Genomic DNA, 22,316 nt, shown 5'->3' on the forward strand with positions numbered 1-22,316 from the left:
AAAAGTCACAAAAGGAGAATTTTGGAGAAAAGGAGAAACTCACAAAAGGAGAAATTATTTTATAGAGACATCAAAAGTGATTTTGTTTTGAAAGCTGCTACATATTTAAATTCTTATAAGTAGCAGTATTTTAGATCTATCAAGTATGATAGTCTTAGATATGCTACTATTTTGTACATTGATAGCATTCATTTAAGCTACTGATAGAGACTCACTGCAATTTTATAATTGCCAGTATTCCTCTTCTTCCCCCTTCTTTGATCTTATTCCTTGTTATACTTTGTTCTGACAGAGAATATCCTGAGATGCAAAGGTCAGAATGAAATCTCTTCTGAATGCAGGAATGTATGAACAAAGCATGTTTTAGTGCATATATCCTTGGGAAATTTAATCTTTTTAGGTTCTTAAATACAGATTATTAATTTTAGTCAGAGAAGACCTGGTTTTGACCTTCAGTTAACTATAGAGATGGACTCGAAAAGTGAAAATTAGAATGTCTTACGCTACCACATCCTTTTATTGTACAGTGTAGATTTTTACTGAGTATGGAATTTCAGATTTATGGATGGCTGTTGGAGTAGGAAGACTTTATGTGAAATATATGCGTTGATGTTTTTTCAACATGACATTAAAAATACAATGGAAGCAAACCAGCTTTTCTCTGATTTATTGTATTTTCAAGTGCTCATGTATTGATTATTCACATCACCACAACTGTAAAGCATTTAATGCTGCATTTTATCACTCTCTCATTAGATCATATTCAGTACTAGGACTCGTTCCTAAAGATCTCTCTAGATACACATCACCGTCTCTTGGGAAGCTCCACAGAATGGATTTGTGCCCACCAAAGAGATCTGGTTTATTACAGACTTAGTCAGGGTTTAAATGTTTGCCACAGTACAATTTCTTCCCATGGAAAGAATACTAGTACTAAGGCATGTATACAGGCAGTGTGCCCAGCTGCTTTTCACTATGAAAATCTTTTACAGCAACTTCCAATGAGGACAAAATATTCTCTTTCAAGACAAAGACAAAATCAGTTTTTAACAGAATGTGTGTTCTGAGCACTTACAAGGAAAGAAGAAAGGATGGTAAGTGGGAAGGAAGGAATGATTGTAACTGAATTTTGGAGCTGAGAAGGAGAAGTGGAAGAGAAGGTACAATGGGGAAATGCAGGGCTGTTCTAAAATCAGGGGATATCTTACTGACTTCTGTACACCAGCTGTGTGAGCGGAATGGTGAAAAATAAACCCAGTAATCAGCTCTTGTGGTGGCAATTCTTTTGCATCAAACTTTGTGGCTAACAAAAAGAAAATACAAGGAAATAATACCAGAAGTGCTCAAGAACTCTAAATGTTTTTTACCTACCCTTAAAGAAAGAAAAGGGGTAAACTCTGAGAGTAGCAAAAACCTTTTACTGATCCTAGAGATGAGTATGTGACTGCAGTAATGGCAGAGAAATGCAGTTGCTGTCACTTCTTTTTATATTCCTTGGTGGTTAGTGGAAAAATCAGATACTCAGTATCTTTCTACAAATATTATCACAGCTGTAGAATTGTGGTACTCTTTTATAACACACACAAGTTAGTGAGTACCTAAATTGGCTTTTTTGTATTTCATATTTTCTTGGATACATAGAAACTACACCATGCAATCTGGAATAATGAAAAGAAAGTGTGTGCTGTGTAAAAATCTCTTATGTCTCTATAAAAAGCTCACAAATCTTCAGATGCTCAAAACTTAAACTAAACAGCGAAAAACAAATTTGCTATAGAATTAGAACTTTCACCTAGAGATTTAATGCCCTTTAACTTCTGCCTTATGGTTCCCTATTCTTGGTACCACTGAAAAAGTGAATCAGGAAACCAATTTGCTTTCATTAATTGAGAAGAGTCAGTATGACATCTAGTGGATGAACAGCTACCAAAAGATTGTGGACAACTCGAAATCAAATAAAGAATACTGTTAGAAATAGACACAGAAATTTTTAGGGTGATCATACACAATCTCCTGGTACCCATACCTCAGCTCAGAATCTGACACTGAGAATTCACCTTCTTATGTTTTAAAGGAACAGAAGAATCTTCTTGGCATGTGACATGTAAGAGACAGGAATGAGCTTTGACTTTGTTCACTTCTTGATGTCAATAGTGAAGATCTTGGTAACTTCTATGGTATGACACCTAGCTCCTGTCAATATAAACTATGATAACTGTGTGGTGGCTGAGCACTGACATGGGGTGCTCTGAGAGGCTGTTGAAATTCCCTTTTTGGAGATAATTCAGTTTGGATATGGTCAACTTATGCTGGATCAAGAGATTGTGATCAGCACACAAACTTCGGCTCACATTAAATTACTAGTGACATCCTTTGGGACCTAATTTTGGTACTAATACTCCTGATTATCCTTATAAATGACCTTGGAAATGTGACAGATCATCATAGAAGCAGATTTTCAGACATAAAATGAATCCAAGAAGAGATTATTGACCCATTGCAGTAGCAGGGCTGCTATTTTGCATTACAGCAGAACAGTGATATCAACAAGGTTCAACCCAAGACACACGCAAAGTGCTGTCTATGTTGGAAAATTCTCACTCAGCAATACAGCCTAGGGATCAACACAGTACAAAGCAGCTTTGCTGTAAAGACAGTAGGTCCCAGTGGACACTGAGGTGAGTTTGAGTCAGTAGTGTGCTTTGTGACAAAGAAGGACAACAGCTGACATACTGGAGCGAGTGCTGGGAAACACCTCCAAGAGCACAGGATGTTGAGGGAAAGAACAAGATCTCATATTTCTATTTACGGGAATCTGTATGAAAGGTAAAGAACCTTACATACAGATCTTAGCCAGATCTTATCAGGACCATAGGAATGGGATTACAAAAAGCAAGTGATATTGTAGAACATGGGAAATTTCTATTAGAAATCAGGAGAAAGTTTTCACTGACAGATGGTCAAATGCTGTCCATAGGAGCTGTGGAAGTTTGAAAAACATGCAGCCTGCATATTATAAAACTTTTGAAAAACTTCTGAGGCTCCTGCGGACATGTTATCAGTTGGGAACCTGCTTTTTGACATCAGGGATAGGTAGTTATATATATAAAAAAATTGGAATATAACTTAATGCTCAGCTAAGAATTAGTGTAGCTCATGTGCAGAGATGGCAGAAGTAAACTTAAAAGTACAACCAGTTAGAAGAAAGAACAATCTTAGTCTGTGGTTACAAGAGCTGGATGTGTTGCTCTTTATCAAAGGATCGGTTTCACAGTTTCAGTTATCACCTCCGTAATGTGTGGTGGATGGAAAAGAGTAATCAGCTAGGGCTGACTCGTTGGTGGAGCTTCACAGAAACATCTATTTTCAATATCAGCGTGAACTTCCATTTTCATCATGGCATTTTCACCATGTCACACTGAGCTGTAGTTATTTTCACAGCTGAGTTACTTTGCTATTACAAGCCTATTACTTCTCCATTAAAAATTGTATTGAAAAACTGTAGACTTGATTCTGCATACATTCACAAGGCACAAAAAGCTAGCTACGACATTAGCTGAAATGCACAACTTTCCACAATGCAGCTGAAAGTTCAGAAACTTCAGAGTATTTCAAAAGCAAATGAATATGAGAACAACTCATGGAAAATATTGTTGTAAAAAGTGAATAAAACAGAAGTATCTGAACTGTCACTATCAAGTCTTATCCTGTCAAAGTAAATAGCTGATGACATTTAACTTTACCAGTTCCTTGTCTGCTAAACTGCTTTCAGACTCGTGTAAAATCATTATCAGTATATGGTGTAAAATGTAAAATTGTTACAGTATACGTATGCTTTCTTTTAAGTTTTAAAATCAGGTACTGAGCCTTAAGAACAATAAACACTGTGAAATATTGTAAGTAATTACAATAATTAATGTAATGTAAATAAATGTAATTAAAAGTATTTACAGTGAGTCAGATTCTCAGCTGACTTACCTAAAGTTCTGATTTACATTGTCTAACAGTCTGATTGTGTTTGTATATAGATTGTCTTTGATGAGAAAAACTGATGAGGTGAGGCAGCAAAACTCTCCAGAGTTTCTCAGCTTCACCTCAGCAGCAAAATCTGCAAAATGCCAGCTCTGTGGAATCCCTCCCTGTTTAGAGTAACTTGCCCCTTCCACTTTCACAGACATCTCCTGTCATTACTGGGAAATTCTGTAAAAAGTAATAAAAACAGAAATAGGGTGACTATTACCAAATAGTTTTCTGAAGATGAGCAGTGTAATACGAAAAACAAAGGAAATCCCAATGGGATTAATTTGTTTCTGCTGTTATCAAAATGAATTCATTTAGAAGCAGATCTCAAGTCATCACTCAGTACCTATCAGAAAAACTATTGGTGTGAAATAAACAGTGGCAGACACTCATGCAGGAACAGCACTTAAACATGAAACACAACTCTCAGAAATCCTTGATGAAACCATAGTTTCAGCAGATGAGCATTTGGCCTACAACCAGTCAGCTGTCAGCATGAGGCTTACTTAGGGGTGAATGGTCCTTTCAGAAGAATGGAATTATGATGTTTTGTGTCTCAAAACCTTGTGTCAATCCACCCCCAAAAGGGACATCGGGACAGAAAGAACAGCTCTGAAATCAGGAGAATCTTGCATGGGAGCACATTTTGTCTTTTCCTGCAGATCGTAATTTGTCAGGCTTTGTGGTTTTTTTATATCTTTTTGCAGCATATCAGCTTTATTGTTTATCTCTTAGAACACTCTCATCCTCAAAGGGCCACTGAGGAGGGACGGAAGTTGTAGCTGAGATAGAAGCTGCTGTTTTTAGCCTGATATGCACACTCCTGAAGCTCCATCCTTCTTTCATCACACTTCTCAGAACACAGTCCCGCCACAAGCCTTCAGCAGAAGAGCAGAGGAAGAGGTGTTTCCATCCAAAAGTAACGAAGCCATCACCGTGCACCCTCTCATCCTGTAAAGGTCTCTCTTCTGACACAGCCCATTTTGCCCCAATTGCAGGCACGGCACTCCGCCAGGTTTCACCTTGCAGCAGCTGGTAGCCGGGAGCACTCTCCAAGCCAGGTAATTCCAAGCCAGGTAATCCCAACCCACAACCCACAGCCCCTGCCCGGGCTGCTGCCTTCTAATTCAACCGGGAGGCGCCCGCCCCCTGCCGGGCTCCGCTGCACCATGCAGGAAGGGGCGGTGCTGCGCGGGCTCCTGGTGTGTAGGGTGCCTCTCTCAAATGCTTCCTTTAGAAGAGTTCACGTTCAGAAATTGCTGTTACTTTTCCGAGCCATACAAGTAAAAGTGAAAATCTCACTTCTGCCTTTTCCATTCTCCTCCCTGTGCTCAACAGTTTAAAAAAAAAAAAAAAAAAAAAAGTGATAATTCCACTCTTGCTTTTTCGGAAGGTTTCTCAGTCTGGGCTGTTTTCGTATTGACTCACTTCGAGATCGCTGTGTTTCAGTGCTGAATTCAGAAGGTTTGTGAGTGCAGCCTGTAACTGCCTGCCGTTTGGAAGGTTACCTCTCTGCATCCACTATCAACCTGCGTCGTGAGTAAACACTTCCTTGTTTGGAAATTTAGGTGGATTTTTATTTTAACCAATATCTTGTTTTCCTGACAGGATGGTGTTTAGACATACCAAGGTTCTGATAACTGCCTTCTAGATCTTTTCTCTTCATGAATCCCATGTGAATTGTGGTGCTATATAGTCACGCGTGAAAGAGGCTGGCATTCCCCAAAAAGCCTTCCTGAAAGAGGTGAGGTTACTGGCTTCCTCACTGACCCTCCAGACATTTGTTCAAACAGTCTGAGTTTCAGAAGGATCTGTTCTTGTTTGTTTTGCTTTGTTGTAAAGAATGCCACAATCCTTTGGGATACAAATTCCAGTTTCCAGTAGTGTTTATCAAAATGAGCTACACCACCAAAACATCTCGGTGTATCAGCCTATGTACTTCATAACATAGAGTTAATGCAGTTTGCACGATTTGGAATGCTCACGTTTGCTTTAAGATTTTAATGTGTTAGAGATGACACGATGATTCTAAGAACTGTTTTTATAATTGGATGTCCAGCTGTAGCTTTAAGCATGTGGGAAATTTGAAAAACATGCTTGAAGCTGCTGCTCCTTTAGACACCTTACAGACAACTTTGTGTCATTTTTGTTTTTAACTTTTGTCTTTGAATCTCTCATCCTCTGCTATTTTGCCCTGTGAATATTTTTGTACTTCTTCTGAGAATCATTGTCCTTATATTATCACCCCATTCCTTTCGGAATGTTAAAGACCTTATTCTTTTCCTTGAAGAATACTGATTGTAGTTGAATTTTACCTAAATTATATATATATATATATTTTTGTCCTCCCTGGTGTTCCACTGAAGAGTACTGCCAACTATATGGCTCAAAAAAAAAATACTTCTAGCTTGGACAAACTCATCAGGTCCAAAAGCAGCATAAGATGAAGACTAAGGTGGTGTATTTTACTTGGTATTTGTAGTCAGGTATCTCAAACCTGGTTATTACTAAGTAGTTTGGATCAGATTTTGTTCTTTAATTCCTATTCCAAGAACCAAGGGCTATACTGTGCTTTCATCAAAACATCAATTTTGTGCTGATGTGATGTGCCAATAAAAAATGGGATTTAGAATTATAATCTGACGATATATAATTTTATCTTAATATAGTGGATCATGGTTTCATTGTCTGTGACAATTGTATTTGTTGTAGATGTGAAAGGATGAAAATGAAAAGAAAATTCAAGACAGAGAGACCCTTCTTTTTTTTCCCCATAAAATATAATAGTTTGATTCTCCATGTACAGAAGAGAACCAAAACCAGGTCTGAGTGCATGGCCACTTAGAGTTGCTTGTTGCAGTATTCAGCACCCAGCTTTCTGCTGCTTTCTAAATTGGGATCTGTCTACCAGTCAGTCTGAAAAATAGGGATGTGAAATAGTTCTTTCATTTTCTTACAGTTATTTATGGGAAGATGGCACACTTGTAATGAGTTGAGGGGAAAGCAGCTATATATCTTGATGTAATTCTGGAGTATTACTTGAAATGCAATAGTCTACTTCATCCTGCTTGTTTATATCGCAGCAAGTTTTTGGCAGTAAATTTCAGACAGGTGTCTTACAAAAGTAAGTATGTATCTTCTCAAATTGCAAAAGTTTTAGGTTGAAAAGACAAATGGGATGCTCAAAGAGATAGCTGTGTGTGAAAAATCTCTCTTGAGTACGTCATATTGTACATGCATGTTCAGGTTGATGATTAGGTTGATGACTAAGGGCATTTGTATTGGCTGAAATCAGCATCTATGCTTTCTGCCGTGTTAGCAGAACTGAAGCATGGTCGTAGGACTGGCTCTGCCCTTGTTTGCCCCCAGATGAAAGCATGAGCATTCCCAGCTGGTACGTATTTGCTCAACAGATTAAAATGTAAGACAAAATTATAGCCTTCGCTGTTTTCCAGCGGTTTAAAAAGACACCTGAATGTCTGATCTATCAATGTTGCGCTATTCTTCTGGAAAATAAGGGAATTTATTAGCTGTGTTTCTGTAAGGTCTTGTCTTGCAAATACCATACTCTTTGTAGGAAAAAAAAAAACACCACAGAACACTGTATTGGATTGGAATCCAAATGTAGATGTTCCTCAAAGACTGTCAATTTAATCAGGAATACAAAGGACATTAAGCAATCTTGAAAATGAAGGAAGGAAACCCGTCATTGTTTTCTGAATTTGAAATAAAACCTGCCAAGGAAAACCTAGATACATGACTTGATACATCAAAATACCTGTTATGGTAAAAATGAGTAACTTTCCATTTGAAAGGCCCTCTGCATTGGCACAATGGGCATTAATTGTGCTTCTCACTATGCTCAAAGCGGTCTGTATCATTGCACTTGTGATGAACTGTGAGTATATTTTCCTTAGGCTTTCAGTGTGACCAAGAAGAACTCAGTTTCATTTTTTCTGGAGAAAAGTGAGAAGTAACTCAAGGAAATGAATCTCATGGTTTTTTTGTTAATTTTTATAACTGAAACAGCCACAGGTAAGTATAAATCCTCTTTTCAACAGTAGAACCTTCAAAATATTTGCCAAAATAAGGACATCATGATAGTTTTTCAGACTGAGATTTTTGTACTTTGCATTTAAGAACAACATCTTAATTTTTTTCAGTTTCAGCCTAGCTCCAGACTTTGGAAATGTCATTTATAGTAACAAAACTATGAATTAAATACACTAGAGATGAAGACGGATAGAGACCTCCAATTCTATTGAACAGGTGCATGGCTGTATGGAGAGCTGCAGCAAAGAGGAAAATGATCCTGACTCTGTGGCATTCAGAAGTGTAGTCTCAATAACAGCTAGAGAAAGACAATCTCTAGGACAAATAGGATTGAAAGCTTATTTATTATTGACTATTTGTGCTAGACCGGGGTTCCTTTTCTGTATTTCATATGACTTTCACATGCGAAAGTACATTTGGAAAATTTGATTAGAAAAGCAGACTTTGAGACTAGATTTTTCACACAGAACCTTGTTTGGAGATAAATTTTCTAAAGATACGAAGCTTTAAAGAAATCTTAGCATGTAATTATTGGGCATTAATTAAGAAGGAAATGTACACCTCAATTCATAGACTCTGCTTTTATGGCAGTTGATCAGTTAGGAGGATTAGCCATCTTTGTTGAGTCCAACCACATGAAGAAATTTTCTGTTTGTGGCAGCTGCTTTATTATAAAGTGAGGCCAAATTCTGCCATCTATGCCCATTTTGGACCCACGTGAAAGAATTTTAGGGAAATGTCCATTTTTTTATCCTTGTATGTCATCTAGTTTTGGTTCAGTAAAATAGACTGAAATAGATTTTGTTGGAACAAATAAATTATGTCAGTCTACTCTGCTAAAAAATAAAAGTTGTTTTATAAAAGACTTGCTACCCAGCAGATCACTTTAAAGTCAAGCTGATATTATTTTTTGAAAGAGTATTAAGCCTTTTTTCCTCTTTCTCTGAAGAGAAGTTGTGTCCTCTTCGTGCCTCCATTGATGTACTAGAAGGGGAGTATTTTTACCTTTGTTTTCCTGAGTCAAAACTACAACATTCTTGGAAAGAAGAATACACAATAAACTGGTACAAAGAAAGTGCTGGAAGGCAGAAGCGAATAAATGAAACACACAGAATTGTATCCCAAATGAATTTTTTGGAGTTTTGGCCAGCTGAACTTGGTGACTCTGGGAATTACTTTGTCACTCAAAGGTGGGTACACAGCCAGTGGATGAGCATCCTCCTTTGCCCTTATCTATGAATGTGGTAATTTCTTTGTCTTGCTTTGTATTGTTTGTGGTATCCACACAAAGGAAGTGTGGAAAACTACATTAACTGTGGTGTCACAGTTTCTCAGTCACCACTCAAAGGGATTTGTAGTACATTCAAATAACTGTAGGCAGATACTGCCTTTCAAAGATTGGATAAAACAAGTAGCATTTTTTGATGTTTTATGGCTAATTCTCTAAGCATAAGGAGAGACAGACACTCCTGTCAACTGCCAAGTAAAGGGAAACATTTTAGGAAATAATTCTCCACTATGAGGGTAGTGAGGCAATGGAACAGATTGCTCAGAGAAGTGGTGGTTGTCCTATCTTTAAAGTGGTATAAGCCAGGTCAGATGGGGCTTTGAGCAACCTAATCTAGTGGATGGCAACCCTGCCCACAGAAGGGTGATTGGAAATCGATCATCTTTATGGTCACTTCCAACCCAGACCATTCTTTAATTCTATAATTTGCTTGTCCTCTACACCAGACCTGTTCTTACTGGTGTTACACTCCTGTGTTGAGTGGAGCTCGTGCTGTGATGTCTACTGATTAAATGTGGAATGAAGTAACAGCAGCATAGATGAACTCTGGTTTCTGTGCAAAGCCTTGCATACCTGGAGCTGTTCATGGATCAAATAAAATAATTGGATTAAATTTCTTACCCCCATAGAACATCACAAGTCAAAAGGGGAAGTAAGGTTGGGCCTCAAGTGATTGTGGTATTCCTTATCAGACCATGAGGAGGTGATGGGAAAAGATCCTGAATAAAATTATTAGGATAGAGTTTGTTAACATGATTATTTGTTCAATAACACAGAAGTGATCCTCTGTGAAATATTGTGATTATCTGATGTACCTAAGAAGGAAACTCAGAAGAAAGTTTTTGATTTTATCAAAGTATTCATTTGCAATTGAGTTTTGATTTTGTTACGAAACCCTTTTTTCATTTTCTAACATGCTGTATTATGATACTACTTTTGAAAAATGTGTTATAGAAGAAAGCATTTTTATTTATGAGAAAAAAAGTTTCTGAATTAAAAGAAAATATTTTGGCACCCTGAAACAGTTTTTAATTTATTTATTTAGAATTTCTCCATGTTAGACCCATACAGATATTAGGTGTTTTTTTGTTTGTTTGTTTTTAAGATTAGAATGAAGGGTATTGGAACAATAAGTTTTATGGTGGGTTTTTTTTTTTTTTTTAAATGGGATTTTCACTGTATCTTGAGATTAGTTTTTCTGATGGTTCTCAGTACAGGAAAGCATACTAAGAGCAGTTGAAGACTATTTGCAGAATCGGTTTTCTGTAGTGAAGGAGGACTTTCAGGAGTTAATTGACATTGAAGAACTGTGGATTATTGTGGGCTACTGAATTGATTTAAGATTTAATAAGATTGACAGAATGAAGTTTGTTTCATAACATTTTATATTAGGCTAAAATTTTGGTTTAAAAGTAAACAAGCTATGCATATTTTCACTTATCTGTTTGATAATTAATAATTAGTAACAAATAATTAATTTAGATATGAGAATTTGTAAGGCATAAGGGAAATGATTTTTTAGCTGCATAGGTAAACAGTTTTAATTGACCAAAGTGTCAATCAAATTCACTGCAGGATTTCAGAAACTATATGACAACACAGGATACATATTTTGCAAGCTAATTAATTATTTCCTGCTCTGTTGCAACTGACAATGTGCAAGGAGAGAGAGGTGAAAATGTTGTAACAGTGTATGTATATTGTGTTATCCACTTATTTTTTACTTAAAGAATAATCAGAAGTTTTCTAGTTCAACAGAATTGTTCTGCTGAGACATAGCATATATAGCCAAAGATGTATATGTTGATGTGTTTGCACATTTATTAATGCAGTAGACTGAGGACATAATTTTAGGAATTAGTGGACATCACCTGAAAGTCTGAGCGTGTCCACCTTCAGCAACATCTCTTGAACATAAAGGATTTCAAAGGCACTGGATGTGGGAGAGGTAAACAGAAATCTGTGTCACACATTTTTGGCAGGATCTCGAATTTGTGTGGTTTTTGTACCTATTTCCTGTGGTTGGCAGAGAAAAAAATAACAACAACAAAGAAACCAACAAGAAAGCAGGTCATCTTGTGGCTCTGTAATAATGACCTTGAAATAAAGAGTTCCTGAAAAAAATTATTGTGTGGAGATTCATGACAGACACCTGATATATATAATAAGTTCCTAACACTGCTTATTTTTTAAGGTGCTTAGAGCTGTTGAAAGCAGTGGGAAAGCACACATGTAGAGATAATACTGTATAGAAGGCTGTCAGTTTTGTTTTGCAGATTGAAATACTAATGTAACACTGGATTGTTGCACTGAAACAGCTTAGAACTGTGTATGTATGCAGTCTTTATGGTAAACTTGGATTATATGCCCTGAGGGCTTTCACTTCCCTGTATGCTTTCCTGAGTCAAGCTGTTTTTTGTTCCTTTTTTGTGGGTTTGGTGGGTGAGGTGGAAAGTTTGTCAAGCCAGAAGTTGTTGTGTATGCCCAAAAACTATCACAAAAGAATCACAAGTGATAGAAATATAACAGCTCAGAAAGGAATATTACAGCTATAACCTTTAGAGAAAAATGCAAGTAGAATATAGTAGATATCTGGATGATCATGGTCAGCTTCTAGAGATTTAGAAGAGGCATTTTTACAGCATATTTACATTTCCTTTTATAGATATGAGATGTAATGAAATTGCTTTAGAAGAGAGAGTTGCTGGCTCTTCTATCCACCTGTGGTGGCCAGCAAACTGTAGAGCTCTGTTCAGTGGAGACTAAAATGAGATTAATTCTTTCAAAAATGCTTTCTTTTGAAGACATGCTTAAATTTGTAAGTGATTCAGTAATTCATGAGACTTGCAGAGTTTAGAAATATTTCCAAAATTTTGGTGATTATCTCCACAGTATTAAACAATGAAAAAACAGGACTTTGTGAACAAAACCAGAATCGCCTATTTTATTTTTAATATTTTTATAATAAATAGATTTCTCAGTTACTACTTTAGACCTTAAAAAGCATGGGAAATTAAACCTGCAAGATCAGTAGCTGATTCATGCTACTTAAATTCTTTTATTTCCATGTTTAACTATGTATGATGCCACAGATATTTGATTTCTTGTTCTGGTAGATATATCTTGTACTACATCTACCAGAACAAGAACAGTGTTGTCATATTTCATAACATAATTTTATTGTCAAATGCATTGTGATAGGTAATTTAGTTTAGATTACCTCTTTTACTGTGGGAAATAACACATTTGAGATGGAAGACTAATAAAGGGAATGTAAATAATCAGTTCACAGTACATGTATTTTTTACCTATTATAGCTTGAAGGACTTACTTTTATTTTGTTATGTAGCTTGCTAAGCTGAATTCCTTTAAAAAGCTCTTAAAACTGGTTTTGCAAATCTTTCTTCATAGCAGTGGAAAACGAAATTTCACAATTCAAAAGTGGACCTTGAATGTACTTGAAAGAAATAGAAGCAGCTGTTTCAATCAAAATCATTTAACAACTGAAATTCAGAATGCTGGAACTGGTCATTCATTGAAATGCAATGATCTGTCTGTCAATGAAAATGACAGCATAACATGGTATAAGGTAATCAAAAAATCAAAGCATTGTCTATTGATAGAACATCTATTGATAGAACATCTAATTGCAGGAAAAGTGAATTGCAGAGATTTTTAGAACCATCAAAAATCCAATAATGCTTTAGTTTTCCAAATTATTGTGGAAATAAGTCTTCAGAGAGATACACAGAATAAAGTTTCTGTCTGTTATCAAGTTTGTTAGAAATAATACCTTTAATCAGAAATTACTGGTAGTTTAGAATGGAAGAAGATCTGATGTGCATGTCTGTTAGCCTGTTTATCTGTTTTGCCAATATAGGTGTCATCCTGACACTAAATGAATTGCCAAGGTATTTGTTTAACTGTAGACACGTGCTTGTAAAGTTATTGAGAAGCTTTGAAATTTTATTGTTTCTGAACATGTTTTACAGAATTTGTATCAGACCTAGTTCAGGTAACTTTAGGCAAATCTGATCTTTGGATCAGTTTTGCTGATGCACAGGCAACAGATGAAGCACCTGTAACTGTGGAGTGTTGGTATAATCAGCCGTTAGATTTAGGTAGGCCCCTGCTCGCCACTTTGACCATTCATAATGTAAGGTAATTCAGGCAGTGCTCTCAACTTTTAGTGGGTTGGATGTTCAAGTGTTGCCTTTAAATGACAGTAATTGGAAATTGGGTCAGGTAAATGCTGTTGAGATAGTAAAAGAGTGATTCTTCATTCTGAAGATTGTTTTTGTCTGTTTTAAGATGTTGAATATATATTTTTTTTGAATTTTTTTTGAATATATATTTCATATAGTATAATATTTTCTTGCTTTATTGATGCAGGACTGTAAGAACTATGAAAATGAAAGGGGACGGGAACTGGATTTTAAAACCTTATCAGTTCAGCACTCTGGTATATATACCTGCAAAATTTCCATCAGTCGTGAAGGAAAGCTATACCACAGCACCAATACAATTAGGCTGGTAGTAGAAGAAGGTAAGAAAACTTGAAACTGAGGCATGTTTTCTGTTTACTTCACTGTGGAAAACGTTCCCTACTAAATCTGTTTGTGATTGGATGTCATTCATCATCTCTTACTTACAGTTCTTACCTGGTAAGTATTTCGATGTAATTAGATCTGGCAATCTGATATATATCTTGCAGTAATTCGAAAATAAAAAGCAGAAATTCATGTACTACCAAGTTTGGAAAATTTAGTAAGTTTTCCCTGCAGTTTTAGGTGGCATTTTTTTTATTATTTTTTTTTATTTTTTATTTTTAATGCTGTAAGTCATACAAACTTACAGATTCTGGGGAAAGAGCCCTTCCAACCATTGTAAACTATCTGCTCTGTACGTATTGAAATGCAGAAAATTCATCAGGAAATACTGCTTTTTAACTGCTCTGTAAGTATGGGTCGAAATATTTCTCTTTGAATTAGGAATCTATGTAATTAGTTCCAGAAATGTGTCATTTTTACTGTTGTAGAATGTAAGAAAGCTTCAATAGCAAAACTTCCTTATTTATATATTTTTTTAGATGCACCAGAGACTGTAACTTTGGAGATAGTTGGACGCAATGAAGAAATTCAAACAGAAATAGGTATCAAATTGATATGAGTATTTTTATACATGTTCATATACATGCTTTAGTCCTGAGCTCTTTATGGCTGATGGTCTGCTAAGTTTAACTGAAATAGTTGTCTGTATACCTTGCTGGATCTAATGTCTTCACAAATGGTTATTTTTTTACTAGTGGGTTCCATGATCTATCTACAAGTACACTAAATTCACCCTTGCAGAGGCAGAAGAGGAGGTTGTTGCTATGACCATCAAGAAAAAGTGGCGGTAATGATAAACCAGCCCTCCATGGCTTTATTTTTAGACAGCAAGCAACACAGAACAATGTGTGAAATGCCTCTGGTTGTTTTTTTCAGTGAGCAACAATAATAAGTAATCCCTTTCATATCTGTTACAATCAAAGATGTTGTTCTGCAGTGCAGTGTGAAATTTGAGGGATGACAGTCCTGTCAATAAAAGCATTCAGATCTCTTACTGCTGCAAAGAATCCTTATCTGTGTTCCTAGCTGGGGGTTAGATAACATGGTCTGTAGGATTCACACAGTATTGGAAACCATCTGAAATTTTCCTGTTGAGACTATATGATTCCCAAGAACATACATTTGTCTGTCTGTTTCCTGTCCTGTGTCTGAGGGCTTCTCCCATTCCATTATCCAGTGTTCCCTTGCACCATTTTGCAAATTCTTATTTAGCATCTCTGTTGCTCATGTGTGAATCTCATTTGCTCAGCCAAGGCACCAGATGTTGGTTTACCTTCAGCATGATGGCGTGGTGGAGAATGAAAGGAATTTTGGATGAATTTGGTCTGTGGACTTTCAAAACTTGTGTTGTTTAGACAGTGTTCTATAAAATTTTCCTGAAAATAGCAGTTGTGCACAGTAAGGCTCAAGTTGCAAAGCAGTTGATAATAAATGTTTAGGTCTATGTTTTAAACTGCGCAACTGTAATTTGGATTTAGATGGTCTGAATTTAAAGCTGGCATACTTTCAGCTAGACTTGCTTTAGAGATTCTTGAACTGTTCCACTGGAAGAGAAGACAGCTTTTTCTGTGAGAGGTCATCACAGGCCATAGCAGGTTTGGTTATTTCTTTGTGCTGTTGTATACAGTTTAGTTAGCCCCATCAGTTGGTTTAATTGCCCTTCCCTGGCCCTGAGGCACTGATGAGTTGTCCTTTTATCTTCCAGCAGCATGCAGTTTAGTCCACTAAAGTCTTTAAACTTTTAAACTTTTTTAACTTTTTAATTTAAACTTTTCTGCCTGTTACAGAGTTAATTTGACAGAAGATCCTCACTCTGCAATGAGTGCAACAGTACAGATGGAACATGTATAAAACTTTGTGTTAGGGCTACTAAGTCCAGAAAGGAGGATAGCATCTTGGATATCTGACCTGTAAAGCTCATATTTTGCTGCACTGTAAATGTGAAAGTGCTGCTTTTGATTAGATCTTCTTATGTTATGCTTTGTTTAGGTAAAGAAGAGACACTCAACTGCACAGGTTTCTTGGGTTATTATATACAAGAAGATGCCAACCTCTACTGGTGGTTTAATGATACATTTCCAAAAAAATGTTCAGGTATTCCCGAGGCTGATCCACCAATATGTGAAGAAGATTTAAAAAAATCACAGTAGGTTTCCAGAAAATACTGATCTTCTGTCATACGCTGTGGACTGCAAATTAATTAAAATTACTGCAGCTCTTCTACAACCTTTTCCTCAAAATCTGCTTCTCAACTTATTGTAGATTTCTATGCAGATAGTGTTGCTAATTTCATTCCTTATTGCAGTTTGGGAAACAAGTTTTATTTCACAAGGCTTCTACGGATTAAAAAAGTAAGAGAGGAGGACTTGAATCACAATTTCACCTGCACACTGCAAGCCGATGAAATAATGCACATAAAAGTAGTGAAACTGAAAAAAGGTACAGTATAATCTATGAATCACGTTTCTCATTTTTAATTATTTGTGCCAGCCCCCTTGGCAAGGGTGGCACAGCACTGATTTCAGAATATCAGTCCAGACACACATGCATGCTTGTGAAGGCTTTGGCTCCTCTGATGGTGGGCTTAACATATCTCCAGATGATTCCTTCTGCACTGAGCTGGGGCAGTGGGGATTGTAGCAGCTGTCTAAAGCTCCCTGGGTAAACCACTGCTGCCATAGGTACATCTTGGGAAGGCACAGCTGAGCTCTGGCTGACAAATCCCTCTGTAGTAGTTTGTTAGAAAGGGCAGTCTTTGATATTCCCACTAATGCCTCAGGCATTCTGGTCGAAGATTTCTCTCTTATCAGAGAAATTCTATCTCTCTAGCACTGGAAAACTGACCTCTACCTTACAGTAATACTATGTATTTATTGTTTAGATAGCTTGGAGATTCCTGAAAAGTGGACATTCCCTTCTTTTTTTTCCATCTCAGACCTTTCTGATCTTTATTTGGAGGAAATATGTAACGTTAAGTGTGCAGATAGACTAGTTGATGTTAAAATATGCAGCAGATAATTGAGCAAATGAAGTACAGACTACAGTGAGCATGACATGACAGTGCTCTCACAAAGGACTTCACAAATATGTAATCCATATTTGGAATTTAAATATATATTTGGAATTTAAAATAAGAGGATAACAATAAATAAACAAAAAAAAAAAAGCTTGAGAGAGTAAAGACAGAACAACAACAAAAAAGATTAAAAAGGACATTAAGTGGTGTTATTGATGAGCTGAGAAAGGAGTAGCAAATAAGAGGAAACGATAAAGATTCTGAGGAGAACTCAGGTCAACATAGAATTCTGTGTGATTCTGTGTGTGATAAAAGCAGTTGACCTAGTATAGCTCTCCAGTTTGGGATGTTGTACATTTTTGAGGAGTTTTGTCTCAGTATTGATCCCATATGAAACTCATTTATGTGTATCTAGGGTGTGTGTGCACCAAAGATTAATTTTGTTGTTTTTAGAGTAATCTATGTTCTTCAGCTCTTTTCCATCTTAGGATTAATGGTGTACGTGTGTGCCTGAAAGATTAACAGGAAAAGATTCACATCAACATTTCAGTTTGGGTGATTTTAAGATGTCATGAGTATTTACTATCATACTCTCTGTTAAGGCTATAATTGCCTGGGTTTCTCTTTTACAGGAAATACCCAAGATCTTCCTATGCACATATTTACAACTGGAATGATCCTTGCTGTACTGTTTCCATGTGTTGCGCTGGCTGTGGTAGTTGTCTGTGTGATTTTCAGAGTAGACTTAGTTCTATTCTACAGGAACATAAGCCAAAGAGATGACACTGCTGGAGGTATGACTTGGCTAATGCTGACATTGAAGTAGCACATTGATTAAAAGAATAGCTTCTGATAAGTTCTGTAAAATGACCATCTTTGAGGAAGTGGCAAAATAAATGCAGGAGTTCTATAGGTAGAAAGAGCAAAGAGTACATAAAAGATATCAATAGGTGCTAAAATGATGTTATCCTCTTAGAGTAGTAAAGCAGATACGCACAGAGAAGCTGCCTCTGGAGCGGGCAATAGGAGGGATGTAATTGGATGCTGTTCAAATATGCTTTATTCTGTAGTAATCTGCATCACAAAAGTTGGAGAGTTGTTGGCATAGGTGGAGAAATGTACAAGTATCTATCCACAGTGAGCATTCTGCAGTTGTCAAAGTGATAGATCGATAGAAATTTGTTTTCACCTCAGTGGTGCCCTTCTGCTTGCTATTAAAATGCTTCTTTGTCTGTAGGAGTCTGGACTCTAAATCAGCTTGGCTATAGTTTGAATAAACCGCAGTAGTTGGAGATTTCTCAGTAATGGGTGAATGTCGTTGTTTCCTTGTTTCCAAAGAGTTATTTTTCTCTTTGTTAACGCTAAGGAAGAAGTATAGTTGATGCCAAGCTATGTGTTTTGTGTCAAACCAGATAGCTCTTTGTGGCAAGGTTCAATTAGGGATTGATCAGTATGGTAAATCTAGTTTTGGAATTGGTCTTATTTGGGTTCTATGCTTATAGATTGTTTCCTGGTACATGACCAAATGTGGTATATTCTTGTAATTCTTAACTCGTTAAAATAATGAACTGGCTTATTTTATTGTTCTGCAGACCTACATGATAGCACTAGACAAAGAGTAAAATAAATGTGACTTATTTAATATTCTTATCAAGTCATAAACATGTTTTTTCTATTAGTTTCTAGTAAGTTCTTTCTTTTTTCTGATCATTGTAAGTATCACATTGACTGGTTAAATTAATCTGATTTAAAAATATAATGGAGAGAGGATATATTATTTTCAAATATTTGAAAAAATGCAAACAAAATCAAATGCAAATTTTTTGAAGTATCTATTGTCAAGAAAAAAAGAGCAGAAGCTTCTAGATGCTTTGCAACTGAAACAGTAATTTTGTAAACCAGAATGGTGGACCAGATAGTTTATTTCTAATCATTGCCAACAAGACAAAAATGGGTGATTTCTTTCCAGATGGAAAAGAATATGATGCTTTTGTATCTTACCTGAAAGACTGTGTTTCTACTAGTAAAGAAGAGAGAGAATTTGCTTTGAGGATATTACCAATGATATTAGAAGAAAACTTTGGGTACAAGTTATGTATATTTGAGAGGGATGTATCTCCTGGAGGAGGTAAGCATATTGAATATTCTTGTCAATAAATTAACACATCCTTTTCATGCAAAGCTAAATAAAGAACTCTATCAAAAGTTCTTTACATTGAAGTGGTACCTTTTCATTGTATATAGGCTATGTTTGCTCACAAAGGCAGCACAAAGACATTTTATTGCTTTTTATGTAATTTTATGAATTCTTAGACACATGCATATATACCTTTGATTATGCAGTCAAGACAAATAGGTGGAAAAGCTGCCATGGAAAAAGGGTGAGAACACAGATTATAAGGTGCTTCATGATGGTGGAGCTCTTTCTCTGCTTTTGCTGAGGGCAGGTGTCTGTGAATGAACTTACATTTATTGCACAGAGAAATTGATGGTTCTGGTATTAAGTATTTTCAGGTAGCTTATATGTTTCTATCCTTGTTTTGGCAGTTGATAGCCTTTTTTTTTAATATATCCAATAGAAGACAAATGGTAGGAAAATATACATGAGAACATGACATTTTGTTTCTTTAAATGACCTATGAGCAGAAAGCCTTTTACAGATGATCACAAAAAATATAATTTCATTAATTTGAGCACCTGTTTGGGGGGTAGAATTCATGTTAAACTCTCGAAGCAGTAAGCTCTCTCACCCTCCTTTTCAAGGTGGGATCTTCTGTCCACGCATCCTTTCCTGACATATTTTTCAAACCTGTAAGAAATACCAGAAATTTCCCAATAAGTTCTGAGTATTATAAAAAAGGCTTTCCTGTGTGCTCAACTTGATTCTTCCCTTCAAGTGTTGCTGTTTATTTCATTTTCTCTGGTATGATCTATTGTGGATATAGAAAACAGATTGTTTCCTTCTATTTGCAGGAGCTTTCTATTTGCAGTACCCTTGCCAGTCTCCTTCTCCTTTCAGTTTTCTCTTCTTTTGGTTACTTCTGCAGTTTGCTTTCTCTTTCCCTATGAGGCATATTTTCTAGATTTGTAGTTTCTGTAGACCTTGTTGTTTCATGGTTGTGGAGATAATGCTGGAACTCATTCTATCATCTCATGCTAGCCTTCTCAGCCTTGAATTATCAGCAGTAGATTTCGGATTTCAGTGGAAGAAAAGGAGTGAGCTGGTGTTTATTGAACAATCAGGGAGAGGTGACTGTTGGTGACTTTGTGTGGAATCACTCTAATGGCATCAGTGGATGAAAAATAAATTTAACTGTCACCTTCTGTACGTATGATTACAGATAGATAGCTGGAGATTGTATATAGATTTTTCTCTGCTTCAGAGATTAAGCTTTGACCATGGGAGAGCTTATTTTCACAAATCCATTATCCGTAATGAATATTAATCTATTCTTAAGGACAGGATGATTCTTCACAAGAAGAATATTTTGGTACATGTGGAATTCTTAAAGGAGAAGTCAGTTCAGTGCCTGCCCTTTCAATTTAGCTTAATAACACATTTATTTTTTAATTTGCAGCTGTTGTTGATGATATCCATTCATTCATTGACAAAAGCCGAAGATTAATCATTATACTGAGCCAGAACTACATTTCTGACAGAGTCATATATGAACTTGAGAGTGGACTGCACAAAGCTCTAGTAGAAAGGAAAACAAAGATTATATTAATTGAATATATGCCTATAAGTGACTACAATTTCTTGCCAGAATCATTGTCTCTTTTGCCATCAAAGAGGATAGTGAAATGGAAAAAAGATAAATCTCTTCCCGTGAATTCCAGATTTTGGAAGAACCTTCGGTACCTAATGCCAGCAAAACCTACCAAGTCAAACACCAAAGGACACTGTCTGAATCTAGATCGAGGTTCAGAAGGGACTCAACCATGGGGTGGAGGCTGTGACTTTAATACAGTCATATAGCAATTTAGGAGATGGAATTTGCTGCAGAAAGCTACCAGCTTCAATAAATTCAAATAGAAAACACACACTGCAATTACTTTTGAGAGACAGTATTCATAGCAGTCTGAGATTTGAGAAGAATGTAAGAATCACCACATTGGCTAGAATCATGTTAACTCCAATACTAAATTATATCCCAAAGGATGTTTCCTCAGCAGTCTGCATAAGGAGCTTAACTCTTATTCCACAACCACTGCATTGTGTAAACTTCTGGTATTATGTTTTCCTACTTGTAGAATGACATTGGTTAAACTTGCATATTTCTGATATTTAGGAGCTTTTGGTTTTGATATTTTCTAAGGGTCCTGCTTGGAAGTAAAAACAAATGGCTCCTACTCAGGAAAGTCTGGCAGATAGGCCTTGGGCAGCGCTGAGCAGAGAAGTGAATCAGGCTGTCTGTATTCACTGCTGAGCAATGTGCCATGGTAAAAAGAGACAAGGGAAAATAGGACTATGCATACATAAACTAACATCAGTTCTTATTGCTCTTAGGTCCCAAATTGCTGATTTTAACCAAGGCTTAGAAATGCCTACTTTCTGTTTGCCACACTAGAGAAATGAGGCTACTAGTAAGGCTTTTATAGACTGTGGTTCTTTTGGTTTTCCTGATGATGTTTGTGTCAATATATATATATATGAATTGACATGACTGTTGTTTTGAGATCATTTCAGTGATTCTTTTAACATTTTTGTACCATTTTTTGCACTTAATAAAAATTTATTTCCCCCTCTGTACAACAGTGGCTTTTGTTTTTGCTGCAGTTACTCAACAGTAAGTGGCAAAAATCAAACTTTGAGTAAGGAAAAAAATATGCAAGAATAAGCAGGAGTGTTGTTAGACCTACTCTACACAAGCAGTAAGTGTCTCCTTTGTACTGTAAAATAGGTAAATAAACTAAGCTGAATCAGAACAAGCTTCTGGAATAAATAATTTTCCAGAGGAGAATGCAAATGGGATCAGTTAGAAGACAGCTGTTGTAAGATAGCAGTCTTCAAGATTCTTGTCTCATCAGTACTGACTGTGAAACCATAGTCTACGTATTTTACCATTCCTTTCTATACCTGACTACTGCCACACAATGTAGGGAAGAAAAAAAAAAAGGGTGCCAAAGAAGTCTTCTTGTATACTGAACATAATTGTTGGGAAGAGTTGGTACTGTCCTGTATCGTATCACTATTACAGTATGTAAGGACTTGAAAATGTAGAAGGTTGAGTGTTTGTTGTCCATGAATTCTACCCTGTATGGTTATCATCAGTGTCTGCACCAAATCTGTAGAAATTTGAGTCTGCAGAGAAAAAAAATCCTTCTA

At 36.3% G+C, this 22,316-nt stretch overlaps 1 protein-coding gene across 15 annotated transcripts; it reads left to right on the plus strand.

Annotated features, from left to right (window-relative positions):
* Nucleotides 1-4,802: 4,802 nt before the first annotated feature.
* Nucleotides 4,803-21,745, plus strand: IL18R1 (interleukin 18 receptor 1). Of its 15 annotated transcripts, none has more exons than XM_052664646.1 (12): nucleotides 5,122-7,144; nucleotides 7,343-7,414; nucleotides 7,938-8,055; nucleotides 9,023-9,263; nucleotides 12,773-12,950; nucleotides 13,754-13,907; nucleotides 14,451-14,513; nucleotides 15,961-16,117; nucleotides 16,277-16,410; nucleotides 17,620-17,781; nucleotides 18,957-19,115; nucleotides 20,566-21,745. In XM_052664646.1, exons 3-12 carry the CDS (start codon nucleotides 8,007-8,009, stop codon nucleotides 20,964-20,966), a joined length of 1,698 nt encoding a protein of 565 aa, XP_052520606.1. In that variant the 5' UTR covers nucleotides 5,122-7,144; nucleotides 7,343-7,414; nucleotides 7,938-8,006; the 3' UTR covers nucleotides 20,967-21,745. The 15 variants fall into 15 exon arrangements, with proteins under 15 accessions (XP_052520600.1, XP_052520615.1, XP_052520606.1 ...); XM_052664650.1 differs by having other exon boundaries at nucleotides 5,122-6,475; XM_052664651.1 differs by having other exon boundaries at nucleotides 5,122-5,303; nucleotides 5,414-5,484; nucleotides 5,629-8,055.
* The last annotated feature ends 571 nt before the right edge of the window (nucleotides 21,746-22,316 follow it).

This window comes from Tympanuchus pallidicinctus, unplaced genomic scaffold, assembly GCF_026119805.1.
Source record: "Tympanuchus pallidicinctus isolate F22 unplaced genomic scaffold, pur_lepc_1.0 scaffold6, whole genome shotgun sequence".
Lineage (NCBI taxonomy): Eukaryota > Metazoa > Chordata > Aves > Galliformes > Phasianidae > Tympanuchus > Tympanuchus pallidicinctus.

Bases quoted from the DNA above. Each gene is read 5' to 3' on its own strand.
- IL18R1 (XM_052664640.1), top strand. From the start codon at position 8,007: ATGAATCTCATGGTTTTTTTGTTAATTTTTATAACTGAAACAGCCACA. The intron at 8,056-9,022 runs GTAAGTATAAAT...CTTTCTCTGAAG, and splicing joins TATAACTGAAACAGCCACAG to AGAAGTTGTGTCCTCTTCGT. The intron at 16,118-16,276 runs GTAGGTTTCCAG...TCCTTATTGCAG, and splicing joins GAAGATTTAAAAAAATCACA to TTTGGGAAACAAGTTTTATT.